The sequence below is a fragment of the Sphaeroforma arctica genome, assembly GCF_001186125.1.
Source record: "Sphaeroforma arctica JP610 unplaced genomic scaffold supercont1.416, whole genome shotgun sequence".
Lineage (NCBI taxonomy): Eukaryota > Ichthyosporea > Ichthyophonida > Sphaeroforma > Sphaeroforma arctica.
Genome location: NW_014040142.1, coordinates 50,826 through 65,205, shown reverse-complemented (window position 1 = coordinate 65,205; position 14,380 = coordinate 50,826). Strand labels below are relative to the sequence as shown.

The 14,380-nt window shown below is 42.6% G+C and overlaps 1 protein-coding gene across 1 annotated transcript; it reads left to right on the top strand.

Annotated features, from left to right (window-relative positions):
* The first annotated feature begins 482 nt into the window (after nt 1-482).
* On the top strand, nt 483-13,812 carry SARC_06048 (hypothetical protein). The gene is made up of 14 exons (XM_014300070.1): nt 483-577; nt 1,666-1,842; nt 2,155-2,221; nt 2,753-2,858; nt 3,502-3,674; nt 4,305-4,558; nt 4,974-5,099; nt 6,012-6,245; nt 6,802-6,975; nt 7,720-7,837; nt 8,756-8,826; nt 9,499-9,787; nt 11,504-11,604; nt 12,958-13,812. Exons 2-14 carry the CDS (start codon nt 1,672-1,674, stop codon nt 13,015-13,017), a joined length of 1,944 nt encoding a protein of 647 aa, XP_014155545.1. The 5' UTR covers nt 483-577; nt 1,666-1,671; the 3' UTR covers nt 13,018-13,812.
* Nucleotides 13,813-14,380: the final 568 nt, after the last annotated feature.

Genomic DNA, 14,380 nt, shown 5'->3' with positions numbered 1-14,380 from the left:
CCTACTCATGTGTAATGCAGTATGAATAACTGGGGTAAAGCTACGCGCTCTTTGCGACTAAATATATTTATATCAAGTTAAAAAAAAAGAGAGCAATGGGCACAGATTGCAGCTAAGACTTTTGAGTTTGTTGGTAGGGCCATGTAGTGCGTACGGCCACTCTGCCAGTAAATACTTATCAGATTTACGTTGTGGAGCATACTTTTGAGATACAATGTTCGGTACTTCTGCCCGCTGTCAGCTTACGATAAATACATGGAATGAAGTCAATGCTCAGTTTAGGTTTCGATTTTGTGTTTGAGTGATGTACAAATGTACACATGTTCGGTACTTCCGCGCTCTGTCGGCTTATTGCACTTTCTCTAGACTTCATTTGCCTGATTCCTCAGTGATGTTGAACCTCCCAGAGTCCTTTTACATCCGTGCAGTTTTGTATGTATAAATATATACATTGGTTAGTGTTCACGTGGACTATGTCTCATCACTATAGAAGTGTGCGCATCGCATATTTGATAAGTAATCGAAGACATTCGTAGTATCAACGATGTTGTGCTAGACTCCATCACTGAAGACTAAAGTATGTGATTCTGAGCGAGCGGCGAAATCTGTTTTGCATGCCTCGTCCACGTAGTGTTTCATGCGTGACATGCCAGAAATCATACGACAACATTGGCGCAATATCATATCTTATGTGTGCTACTTAATTGCTTGTGATCGTGATCTACGCATATTATGGTTATTCTATATATTGCCATGTATGTGGAAGACGTGATGGTTTTCGACAGCAGCAATTACCCTGTTGCAAGTTATGTTTCTGGCCGGGACGATTAGTTTGTGCATTTTATGTGGTTCCTACTACACTATGTATATATCTACTGTCAGAAATAAGCTCATCGTAAATCTATTCCGTTTTCGTCTGTGGTTTAGTATAGGGGTGTGCTTCGCAACTGATTAATCCGGCGAGCATATCAAGCCACTTATGTATCTATGTGCGGTGTCCCTTACCTTAGTTGAACGTATCTGATCTGTATCTTTGTAGTCAGTAAATCTCACCCAAGAGGCCTGCATACACTCGTAAAGGTTAACTTATATCTATAGATCTATGGCTTACAAGTAAAAGATCATCTCTTCTGAAACACGAATTGGTTCAAGTCCGTCTATGTCAAAAAATGGGTTTAGACGCATACAAAATGGCACAAAAAGTTACTATAAATAACCGTGATCTTCTGTTGTATCCTATGCTTTCTATGGACAGTGAAACACGGGTGCTGGTGACTAGTACCGCAGCTCACATTTGTGATCTATTAGATACATTCATATATTGACCAATTTGTTATTTGTCTTTACTGATGAACATACGCCGGTGCAAAACAATTATAACATTTCGCTGAAGCTTTGTACTGGGTATATGCTTGATTGCTGCTTTCTCCGCGTACCTAAAACAGATCTAATATGAATAGCGTCCTCGGTACCTGGCCCAAGATTTCACTATCAATAAACTTTTCTCATGCCTCAATCAATCAATCAATCATGTGAACTTAAACACGGCACTGCAAAGGTGTAACTATAAACTTCACTCAGGAGCGATCTCCTTCGGCTATACCCTTATGCTGTGTGGTTTTCTCATCCGTTTATTTCCTGCATTTAACACCATTACTGTATAAGGCCGCCATGGACACCGCTACCGCCGATCAGGGCTCTGCTACCGACCAGGCCAGGAGGAGAGATGAAACTGCTATACCGGACCAACCGACTAATACGAATCAGGGCAAACGCCCCGCAGATGACCTAGACAGTGATACACTCGCCTGGAGGGAATATGTGACAGAGGAGCAGTTAAAGGTGTGTGGGGGGGGTGGTAGAGTGGTAGAGTGTGTTGCAATAGAAAGACCGTGGCGCATGCTATCCGCACGAGTGGTTAGTGGTGAGCAAGTGCACACACACAGCAATAGCACGGATATATTCGGCGGCGGATGTCCTTGACTAGTGCTGATTGGGGTGTTGATTGTCTTGAGGTTATTTGGATGTTGCTTTTTTTGTATTGGTTGTGTTTTTGGTTGATTGTTATGCAGGCGATGTTGTCCGCGTTTAAACTGGTCTTATGTAGGTTCTGATTTTCTGACTGCTTCGACTTGTTGTTTTTTTAATATGAAGAATGCAGAGGAGGTGCTACAGGTGTTTATTGATCATCCTTCGCTACGACAATGCCTCAAAGTACCAGGTATGCTCATCAGGGTGTTGCACCTGTGGTAGTATGTTCATCAGTGTGTTCCACTTGTGATAGTATGTTCATCAGTGTGTTGCACTTGTGATAGTATGCTCATCAGTGTGTTCCACTTGTGATAGTATGCTCATCAGTGTGTTGCACTTGTGATAGTATGCTCATCAGGTGTGTTGCACTTGTGATAGTATGTTCATCAGTGTGTTACACTTGTGATAGTATGTTCATCAGTGTGTTGCACTTGTGATGGTATGCTCGTCAGTGTGTTGCACTTGTGCAGGCATCATCACCCTCTTGATACTCTGCCGAGGTGAAATGCTTGCATTGTCATGTATGGTTAATTCTGTCGTATCGAGCTGTCTAGACACATTCTTATCAATTCCCTACTGTGTACTCGCTTCGGCATGTGTGAAAATCGTAGCCCCAACTACTATGAGACTGCAATGTGGTACCAGTTCGGTACATACACCGGGTGTGTGTTAGTTGACCAGCATATTCATTCATAGCCATTCGAATTCGCCTGTGCTATAGATGGAGCGCCGTTGAAGCCACTGTTCATTGTGGGGCGTAAACTGTTTGCGCCGACTATGAACGACAAGAAAGCGCATCAGGCGGATAAGAAGATGAAGAACAAGCAGTAAGTACCTCCTACTCGGCTATAAACCGTATGTAAAGCGTTGAATACTTTTGTAACGGTATGTATCGGCTATCCCGGATGTAACGGTGTGCCTGTTCATGTATATGTGGATACTACTCTATTGGAACGCTTTATTTATGTTTGTAATAAGTTTGCATACACGCGATGGGGTGGGATGATGTGTTAGAGGTAACGGACACACCCCTTCAACCACTGTACATTAAACCCGATATCGCCTTCAATGATGTTACAAATTAGTCGCATGTACTGAAGGAAAACTTGGGTCTCTACAATTTCACAAAACACATTAGCTTGTCCAAGGCTTATGTGCACAGATATGATGATCAATTGATCGGTTGGTTTCAGGACACGGTCGTCTCATTATTGTACACAACATACCAGGGTGATACCTAGGTAAACCCACGAGAAAAAAAACATATAAAGTCTAGTGCGGGATGGTTAAAAAAAAATAGTACTAAAAAAGAAGCCAAATGATTCCTAGATAATAGTACTCGCGCAGCGCGTATAAGATACCCTCGGGGTATTACTATACCATAAGAAGAGATAGCTACGACACGCCAGGGCAAATACACAGTGCAAGTACTTATCAGACCATCACCCTTACAACCGCACCCATCCTCAGAAAGGATCGCCAGATCATCTCGTCGTCCGCAATTCTCAAGAAGAAGCAGTTGCAGAAGGACATGTACATGAACGCGTTGACACCAGCGCCAGATGCACTGTTGCTGACCTCACAAGTGGACGATCCTATACCTGCATGCACCCCAGCACCACAGCTCACGATAGCCAATGAAGGTAGCGTCGTAAGTGCATTTAAATATGTGATACGTACACCAATATATACGTATTTATTGATCGTGCTGCTCACGGTCGCACATGAAGGGTGGACTTACAGGTACATATATATCTATATTTATATCGATATATATATATATATATTCATGTTCAAGTTGAAGTTTATATATATATGTGTGTGTGTGTGTGTGTGTGTGTCCATATTAGTATATGTACATATATGTATATCAAACACATGTGCTTATATTTTCCAAATGCTCTCAAACTGGCGTACTTTGTGGGCTGCAGCTCATGATTTTAAATTTAGTTGTGGTCGCTAGTTCTTGTTTTATGTATGTACAAGCATTTTGTGTGTATTTACGCATTTTATAAGGTCAGCGTGCTCGATCTTCTATATATTGGCTGTGTTTTAGGTGTATTAGGTGATTTTGTGATTTTGCTTGCTCTACCGGGTATATGTTATGAGAAGTGCACTTATAAACTATTGGATCGATTGTCTACATGCGCACATCGACGTTCTCATCTATATTTACCTGTTATAGATCAATGATATACCAATATATATATATATATATTAACCTCTTATAGAACCTTTCGTGAACTAATGTACTTTTCCACCACCTATATCAGGTGATGGACAGGTTGAAGGGACCACAGACAATGCAGCTACACAAAGTCCATATTCACAGAAGGACTCGGAGGGCACTGAGCGTACACAGTCGGATAATGCAGTGCAGGATGAGGCGCAGGATGACGACAGTAGACCGAGACTGCTCAAGTTCGCGCGCAAATGCTGTATCTGTGGCATTCCTTATCGGGAAGTGCATGTATTTTACCACAAAATGTGTCTGAAGTGTGGAGACTTCAATTACCAGAAACGTCTGGTAGGTATATCGCACGCATGATTATTACCTACAGAGATATCGCACGCATGATTATTACCTACAGAGACCTCGGTGACATGTGCGCATTTGGGGTCGTCGTGACTTTGAGTAGCATGCTTATTGCAGCACATGTGAACGTATTCAGTGGACGCGTAGTGTGTGGCTCAGAGTAGTTGAGAATAGCGTGTTAACTGTAGCCATGCATCTATTCGTTTGTGGCTCAGAGTAGTTGAGCATAGCGTGTTATCTTTAGCCACGCATCTATTCGTTTGTGTTTTAGAGTAGTTGAGCATAGCGTGTTAACTGTAGCCATGCACGGCTTCGATCATCTAAGCCACATATACAAGTCTTCGCTCACCTTGTACATACAGTATACTGATGGCGTTCATATGATCCCGTATCGGGCGTCTTCCAGGAAACATCGGATCTCAGCAACCGCACAGCCCTGGTGACTGGTGGGAGGGTGAAGATTGGTTTCTACGTGACCCTGTCTCTGCTGAGGTGTGGGGCGACCGTGATAGTCACCACCCGTTTCCCGCAGGTACGTCATTGGTTCGGTCGCACATTGCCTGCTATAGTAACAGTGTACATGGCTGACTCTATCCGTGGCGTACTGCTATATGGGTGCAAGTACCGTTAAGGTATTAAGATCACAGGCAGCACTCGGCAGGCCACAGATAGTGATACTGCAGAGTGTGCAGAACGGTTTGACGAAGTTTTGTTATGGCGATCATATCTGATGTGAAACTCGTAGTCAGTGGGAGGTACGCGCGCGGCTGAAGTATGTCTGGGTCAAACGACAGTCTGTGACTGGAATTGTGTGAAGTCTTATGTAGTTGGACAGCATGTGGCAGCCCTCATCCGCAGGAGTGACGTACTGTGCAAGGTCGCTGCGTGTGTGTGGTGTGTGATCGGTGACGGTCATGGGTCAAAAGGTGTATGTATTAACCTCAACAATAAAGTAGCGTTCTTGTATTTGTATTTGTACATACTTACCTCGTCATCTCTGGTTTAAACACGTGCTGCCCATGTATATAGCCCTACCTGACCACATCCCTATACAACACCATTCCCTTACACTCCGGCCGTTATCTGTCGGACTATTGCATGTATGTGTGTATAATTATCTATATATTGGTGTATAGATACTTCTGTACACGTACAATTACCCACATAGACACACATACTTCTGTACACATATAATTACCCACATAGACACACATACTTCTGTACACATACAATTACCCACATAGACACACGTGCCATGCACTCCGACTGGTCAACCCTCCGCTCTGTAGGACGCCGTGATGCGGTGTGGTTGAGGAGACTTCGCCAAACGGAAGCACATACTGTTTCTGCACTTGCACTCGCAGATATAAATACACATGTTGTGTGGAAACAATCGAAAGACACACATCTAAAAAAACTCACCCACCCACCCACACCCTCGTAGGACGCCGGAGTGCGGTTTGGTAGAGAGGGAGACTTTGCCCTATGGAAGCACCGACTGTTTGTGTACGGCTTGGACTTCCGTGACGTTGCGGCGGTGCACGCGTTCACGGCGTCTGTGCGCGTTAACTTTACGCATCTGGACATCCTCATTAACAACGCGGCTCAGACGGTCCGCAAACCCCCCGGATTCTACAAGCATCTCATGGCCGGCGAATCGGATCCTGCGACGCTATTGGTGTGTGGATGGGTTGGCCAAAGGGATTGGGTGATTGTGATGAATATATAGGTAGGCGTATAACGTCGGCCCCCCTTATATGCTCACAAGCACCAACCAGTGCGGATGTCTGGGTGGGTGTTGCCGTGTTGTGTGCGATGACCAGATGCATATATCATAAATGTGTTCATTTGTATCATACGTGAAACAAGGCTCAAAACATTATTCCACTTTTTATTCCATCTTCGTCGCACGCAATGGGAATGTTCATGCTGTGTATTTGCGAGCTCTCGATAGTCACACCAACAGAACTATTCTAATACAATCCATCAATCAGTTGGATGAGAATAGTCTGTCTATAATTATTTTAGAATAAGCATATCAATCTATTCTAATACAATCCATCAATCATTTGGATGAGAATCGTTTGTCTATAATTATTATAGAATGAGCGTATCAATCTATTCTAATCCAACCAATCAATCAGTTGGATGAGAATAATCTGTCCATAACCATTATAGAATGAGCGTATCAATCTATCCTAATCCAGGCGTATTGCCTATCTCCATTACTATAGAAAGAGGGCCAAGTGGATCGTGTTGATGCAGACCACCTGAGGGTTGTGTCCAGTTTCGACCCGCACAGACAGAACCATACGGCGATCAAGGCCGCGGGAGGGAATGCGAATACAACTGGAAATGCCTTACTACCAGCAGATGAAGCAGATGCTCAAAAGGGGACTTTGGCCAAGGTAATTGTCCGATTGGGAAATTATTTTGTGTGTATATTGGGCATGTAGTGCGCTTTTATGGCAAATATACTTGTACTGGTATGTTTTACTCTATATAAGAGCTAACTTGGAACATAGTTGGCTTGGTAGTGGTGTTTGCTTGTAGGCTGAACTGCTTCTACGTGATACATGGCTCATGTGCGTGTGTGTGGAGGTGAAGTCGTTATAATTGTATACACACACACATATATATATATATATATATGAGGCTTAAGCTCATATGGACCCAATCATTTCGAAATACATTGTGTGTACCACGTTATATTCTGGTATGTGTCACACATTACGGTCCTACAAGTCCTTCACTGACAATGAACCCGTCTCATACAAACAGCACTCCAAGTGCTGCACATACCAGCAGCCCAAGGGTGCTCATTAGTTTAACCTATGTTCGTAAACCAAGTTCACTCCGCTTGCTGTGTGCTGCCAAGTATATATCAGTATACTAAGTGTATTTTTAGGGTTTTAGAGTATAGCAAAGTACAAACCATCGGGCGTCGTAGATGCCACACCAAAGGCACTGTGTCTAGAAGCTGTTATTTTGTTTGTGTGCGGACATGTACAGTACACAATCAGTATACAAAGTGTGCTCAGAGACAAACGACAGACGTAACTCACTACTCATATACCAACGACCGATATAGTTCACTACTCAGATACACTCACCAGTATCACTGCGATTATCATACTGTTTGTTATTGGTAGACGTCCACATCAGCCGACGCAATTGGTGTGGCCTCTGGATCCGCCACACTGAGCCAAATGGTAGTCATGACCGGAGATGACATACACGAAGACGAACACGGCACTACTCTGTTCCCAGGTACAGTCGTATTATGTCTAATGAGTATGTGTATGCCCACACAGGTGTATCTACACTTGGAAACTGTATACATACTTCTATTGAGCTGTCGATGGACTGTCCACCTGTGCACTTATTGAGAAGAGTCCAGGTTGGCATGGTGCCTCCCAACCTTTCTCAGCCTTTCTCAGTTTTTCCTAGCGTGTAGTAAGAACTGTGCTGCTGTGAGCTTCGATAGCACTCAGCTTGGCTCTCTCTCTCTCTCTCGCTTTGATGAAGTGTGTGTTGTGCAATGCACACGTTTCTGTACCGAACTGATATCATTGTCTCCTGTCTTGTTCATTCTCTGGCAGCTTACGGTCGCGTGCACCGTATCTGTTATGTATGCTGACGATAATACACACCTAATACATAAAGACTTCAGTCTTGTTTTTTCCTGCAAGTTGGGTGGGTCATAGAAACCCAAAATCATTCCCGTTATGTATGCTGTGACCCTAATATTGTTTTGTGGTCCTACTATTGTTTGGGAGTGTAGTGAGAGGGATGGAAGCGGTCTCGGGTGATTGGTCTTCTGATCAGACCCTAGATGTGCTTGATGATAGGTATAGTCATACACTGTTCAGTGCGTGTACCTTGTCAGTAAGGCCCTTATGGAATGCGTGTACTGCAATTACTGTACCATTGGGTGCAGACCAGAGTCCCACTATATTTAGTATCTATCGAATCCCACTATATTTAGTATCTATCGAATTTTAGTATCTATCGTTAGGGTGGCATTTGGTGTAAGATGGGTTGTTGTACCGTCGTCTGTCTGTTGTTGTGACAAAGTTATCGAACACTGCGACCCATTGGCGGCCGGATCAAGCACGGGCACAGTCCATTGGCTGGCTGTCACCTGCGAATCTCAATTTACTCACAAAACATATGACCACTCCGCAGAGGGCAAACTAGACGCAGATCTGCAGCAAATCGATCTGAGGAAAGTGACCTCGTGGGTGCAGCCTTTGCAGGTATTGGTCTGCACGCACTCTATTCCACATGCACGCGCACACAGAACGACATGCATGCACGCGCACACAGAACGACATGCATGCACACGCACACAGAATGACATGTTTCCACACGCACACCTTAGTGTACTATACATAGCTACATGTACACGCACATCTTGGTATACTATACGCATTCTGTGGACTCTCACAGAGTTTCTGCATAAGCTAAGTAAATGTGAAACAAACAAACTGTTCAGTGCCCTTTACACCGATACGTCTCGGCAGTGTGCTGTCGGCATCTGCAAAAGTTAAACACATGCAGATCGACTGCAATCGACACTGATGCCTATCTGCAGCCGGTTTTGCTAAAATTCAAATTTTATCCCGTGAGCTGTATATGAGAGGTCGATGGACGACCGTAATAGTCTATAAGAGTGTCCTGTATTTGTCTGTGCTTATATATATATATATTATGTATTACGTATTGTGTATTAAGGCAAAATTGTACCCAACCCCGTTCACTTGTGCTGCCATATCAATCGTTTCCAAACGCATATAAACGGCATCCCAAAGCGTATGTATATATATATATATATATATATATATGCATACATTCATCATTGTACAAAATCATATCAGCCAACTATCTACGCGCCCGGTTTCATCTCATTGCTGCTGCTGTCTGTACAGGACATCAACGTGGTTGAGTTCGTCGAGTGCCAAGCCATCAACATGATGGCGCCCTTTGTGCTGAACTCTGAGCTCAAGGGTCTGCTAGACAAAAGCCCGCACGAGGACAAGTACATCGTCAACGTCTCTGCAATGGAAGGGCAGTTCTACCGCAAGAACAAGTCAGACAAGCACCCGCACACCAACATGGCCAAAGCAGCCCTAAACATGATGACCCGAACCTCGGGTGCAGGGTACGCCAAGGACCATATCTACATGACCAGTGTAGACACAGGCTGGATCACCGATGGTGTGTGTGCGAGAGAGGTGTCTGGGTGTGTATGTGAGAGAGAGTGTGGGTGGGGGTGGTTTGTACCAGCGTGTGACCACTGTCCGCAGCCACCATACTTGCTTAGCCTGGTTCTATAGCGGGTTCGGGTTGTATGGGATGCATGTACGGCTCAACTGAGAATTGGAGACATGCATACACGCGCATCGGAGCCATGTGCGTACTGTCAAATTTCATATACAACTGTTCTGTAACTACAGCATTATAACTATAAGGTTTGTAGACATGTGCGTAGTATACTCGATCATACTACATATGTACTGTCATATTTCATATACAACTGTTACGTAACTACAGCATTATAACTATAAGGACTGTAGACAAGCGCGTAGTATACTCGATCGTGCTACATATGTACTGTCATATTTCATATACAACTGTTCGGTAACTACAGAATTATAACTATAAGGTTTGTAGACATGTGCGTAGTATACTCGATCATACTACATATGTACTGTCATATTTCATATACAACTGTTACGTAACTACAGCATTATAACTATAAGGACTGTAGACAAGCGCGTAGTATACTCGATCGTGCTACATATGTACTGTCATATTTCATATACAACTGTTCGGTAACTACAGAATTATAACTATAAGGTTTGTAGACATGTGCGTAGTATACTCGATCATACTACATATGTACTGTCATATTTCATATACAACTGTTATGTAACTACAGCATTATAACTATAAGGACTGTAGACATGTGCGTAGTATACTCGATCGTGCTACATATGTACTGTCATATTTCATATACAACTGTTCGGTAACTACAGCATTATAACTATAGGGATTGTAGACTTGTACGTAGTATACTCGATCGTACTACATATGTACTGTCATATTTCATATACAACTGTTCTGTAACTACAGTATTATAACTATAGGGATTGTAGACTTGTACGTAGTATACTCGATCGTGCTACATATACAACTGTTCTGTAACTACAGTATTATAACTATAGGGATTGTAGACATGTGCGTAGTATACTCGATCGTACTACATATGTACTGTCATATTTCATATACAACTGTTCTATAACTACAGCATAATAACTATAAGGACTGTAGACATGTGCGTAGTATACTCGATCGTACTGTCATATTTCATATACAACTGTTCTGTAACTATGCACTGCCATATAGAATGTAATAATTACACGGACAAATTTAATTCATATATATATATGGATTTTCAAAATTGTGTCTATCTTTAAGAGTGATTGCGTAAAACTATCTTCAGCCATTATACTCTATAGCCCCTAAACTCTAAAACGTGTTGTATTGGCTTGATTCACCTCATTATTTTTCTTTCATTTTCATATGCACATATGTATATGTGAAAATTTATGTGTGTGTGTATGTATAATTGTATCTGTATATGTGTGTGTATATGTATATATGTGTGTGTGTATGTACATGTATGTATATCAACATTGCGATAGTCCTGGTTGTACAAACCATATCGCCACATGCACCTTTCGATTGCTTTACACTATCAACAGTGTTGCTGTGGAACAGCATCTCCTCCAGTCTAATTAGTTTCAGTAGGTAGCCTTTGGCACTTCCCCTATTCCTGCTAATGTACAGCCATATAACCACATACTATCTATTTGATCGGTGTCGCTGGTGCCCACTCAGACTAATAGTCCCGCACGGCACACTACACAGAAAATCCGTCGCACCTTCTGGAGAACAGATCTGACCCTCCGCCACTGGACGATGTAGACGCCGCCCAACGCATCCTCGACCCGATCTACATGGGCACCAAGGTATGGGTTGCTACTTACCTACATACGTAGGTACATATGTGTTGGCACATATGCTGCTACTTACCTACAGTCGTAGGTACATATGTGTTACTAATTACCTATAGTCATTGGTACAAATGTGTTGTAGTGTACCTATAGTCCTAGGTACATATGTGTTACTAATTCCCTATAGCCATAGGTACATATGTGTTGGTATATATGTGTTACTTATTACCTATAGTCATAGGTACATATGTGTTGGTACATATGTGTTACTAATTACTTATAATCATAGTTACACGATTTATTTATGTTCACACAAGATGTGTTGAATTGGCCTGTCATGGTTGAGATGGAGATGATCATCGAGGTGCTAGTATATATATGTGTGTGTTGTGCTTTACCTATGTTCACTTTGCAAGTGATATATTGGTGTGTCATGGTGTGAACATGAAGACTAACGCACGTGTTGTATTGCCTTGTTATGGTTCAGATGATCATTGAGGTGCTAGTATATATATGTGTGTGAGTGTTGTGGTTTACCTATATTCACTTTACATGTGGTATATGGTGTGAACATGAAGACTAACGCACGTGCTGTATTACCTTGTTATGGTTCAGGTGATCATTGAGGTGCTAGTATATATATGTGTGTGTGTTGTCGTTTCAGTGTGTGTGTGTTTGTGCGTGTGCCCTGTTACTGGCATGGGCACCAAAGATTGTGTTGTATGCGTGTGTGAACATCCCATCACACGCTACTTATGCCTAGCATCGACGTTCTGCTATAGCAGTATGCCTGACGAAACAAAAGTATAATTCGCTGCGTGTCCCTTTCAACGCCTGCGCTGTTTGATTAGTTGATTGTTAGTGCATGCACTGGTGTGACTCGTAGCATAGACACATCAGTTTGGTCAACGCTACCTCTCACCTAAGCGCTTCTAAAGTGAGGTCACGTGGTACCATCAGTACGTATATATTCGTGGTCAGTTTATATTCATGGTAAGTTGGTACAATCAGTACATATATATTCATGGTCAGTTTATATTCATGGTGAGTTGGTACCATCAGTACGTATATATTCATGGTAAGTTGGTACCATCAGTACGTATATATTCATGGTAAGTTGATACCATCAGTACGTATATATTCATGGTCAGTTTCGGCAGCACACAAAAACAATACAGTGCAGTGCTTACTGACTCTACTACCCTACTATAGTAACAACTACTCTGACATATAGTACATTCATATCACTACCACTCCCTACTATAGTAACGACTACTCTGACATATAGTACATTCATATCACTACCACTCCCTACTATAGTAACAACTAATCTGACATGCCGTACACCCATATCACTACCACTCCCAGGATGCCTCTAAGCGTATATATGGCGTCTTCTTGAAGGACTATCGTGTGGTGCGGTGGTGAGCAGCGAGTCTTTCCTCGGAGATCAACAGAGCTTACGCAGTACTCCTTCCCATAGCTAGCGCATCCAGAACAAGGTTAAGACAATCTCGGGCAAATGAAGGAACCGCTATGGTTGGTCACTAGGGTACTCAGACGAGGAGAGTATGCCATGGCGCACATTACATGGTAGTGAGAGCATCTTTCACGCGTATAGAAACCTAGCCACCTCTCTGTTTGATAGAGTAGTCTTGCTGATGCTGACTAGATGTTAGTGTGGCCTATGTAAGTACATCACAGCAGGCATTGTGGTGCGTTTGATCCATGCGCGTTGTGGAGAATGCGATGGGGCTCTCAAAAGCCCTCTCAACAGTTAGACAGTGTACAACGTTGAACTGTTAATTAATTAGCAGGCTTACGCAGCAGCTCTGTATCATGCCGTACGTAATTGTAGCTGTTGTATGTTATATGACCAGGCAGTGAGGTATATAGAGACTTCGCAATGAATAGTATTGTTCTGGTACGTGACTATCGCCGGGTAGCTCATGAAACTTGCTACTTGAAAGTGTGCTGGTGTTCTCCTATGACATGTGGGTATAGCCACATAGCATGAGGACGAATAGATATGGTGTCTAGCTAAGTAGCAGGTTCACACAGGCATTCACAGTACACACAGTGAAGACAGCCCAAAAAAGTAACACGTAGACGCGGCATCACCGTATGATAAGCTGTGTACGAAAGATAAACATGCATGACACTCATGGACGATGGCAGGCAGCGAATGTAATCTATCTTAATAAACCGAACCCAAAATCTGAGCATGAATACTGTAATCTATCATTCGCAAATGTATTGTGAATGTGCATGTGTATGTATATATGCGTATATATGTATATTATATATATATGTATGTGTGTATGTATACGTGTACGTGTACGTACGTAAATATATCTATATCCTTATATACATACAAAGCAAGACCTCCTCGTATGTCAGTACGTTTGAAAGGCGTGCGATATCTAAGAACGAGTGCTTGCAGTTGGCTATTTTTGGAACACTGTATCTGTTTGCTGTGTGAGCTGATATGTACATACTCGCTTGACAGATAGACAAGTCACCGTGTGAGTCTTGTCTGTGCCTCAGTGGAGTGCGACTGTGGATCATGAATTGTATCTTGATCGTTTCCGCATGAGACGCTCCAAATTGCTGTAGTCTCAAACTTTCAAATCGAATTCAGATCATTCAGGACAGGGAATTAATTAATTGGGATTTAGGATCATCCGACGATTCTGGCCAGTCACCAAACATAAAATGTAACTGTATCAGGGATTCTGAGATCCTACATATTTATGAAAATCATATAAACATTGCTCTCACTACATGTACT

What these genes read in the sequence shown, in the direction of transcription:
- SARC_06048 (XM_014300070.1), top strand. Translation starts at nt 1,672, where the DNA reads ATGGACACCGCTACCGCCGATCAGGGCTCTGCTACCGACCAGGCCAGG. An exon ending in TCACCACCCGTTTCCCGCAG is followed by an intron (nt 5,100 to 6,011) that starts GTACGTCATTGG and finishes ACACCCTCGTAG; the next exon opens with GACGCCGGAGTGCGGTTTGG. An exon ending in CGGCACTACTCTGTTCCCAG is followed by an intron (nt 7,838 to 8,755) that starts GTACAGTCGTAT and finishes ACCACTCCGCAG; the next exon opens with AGGGCAAACTAGACGCAGAT.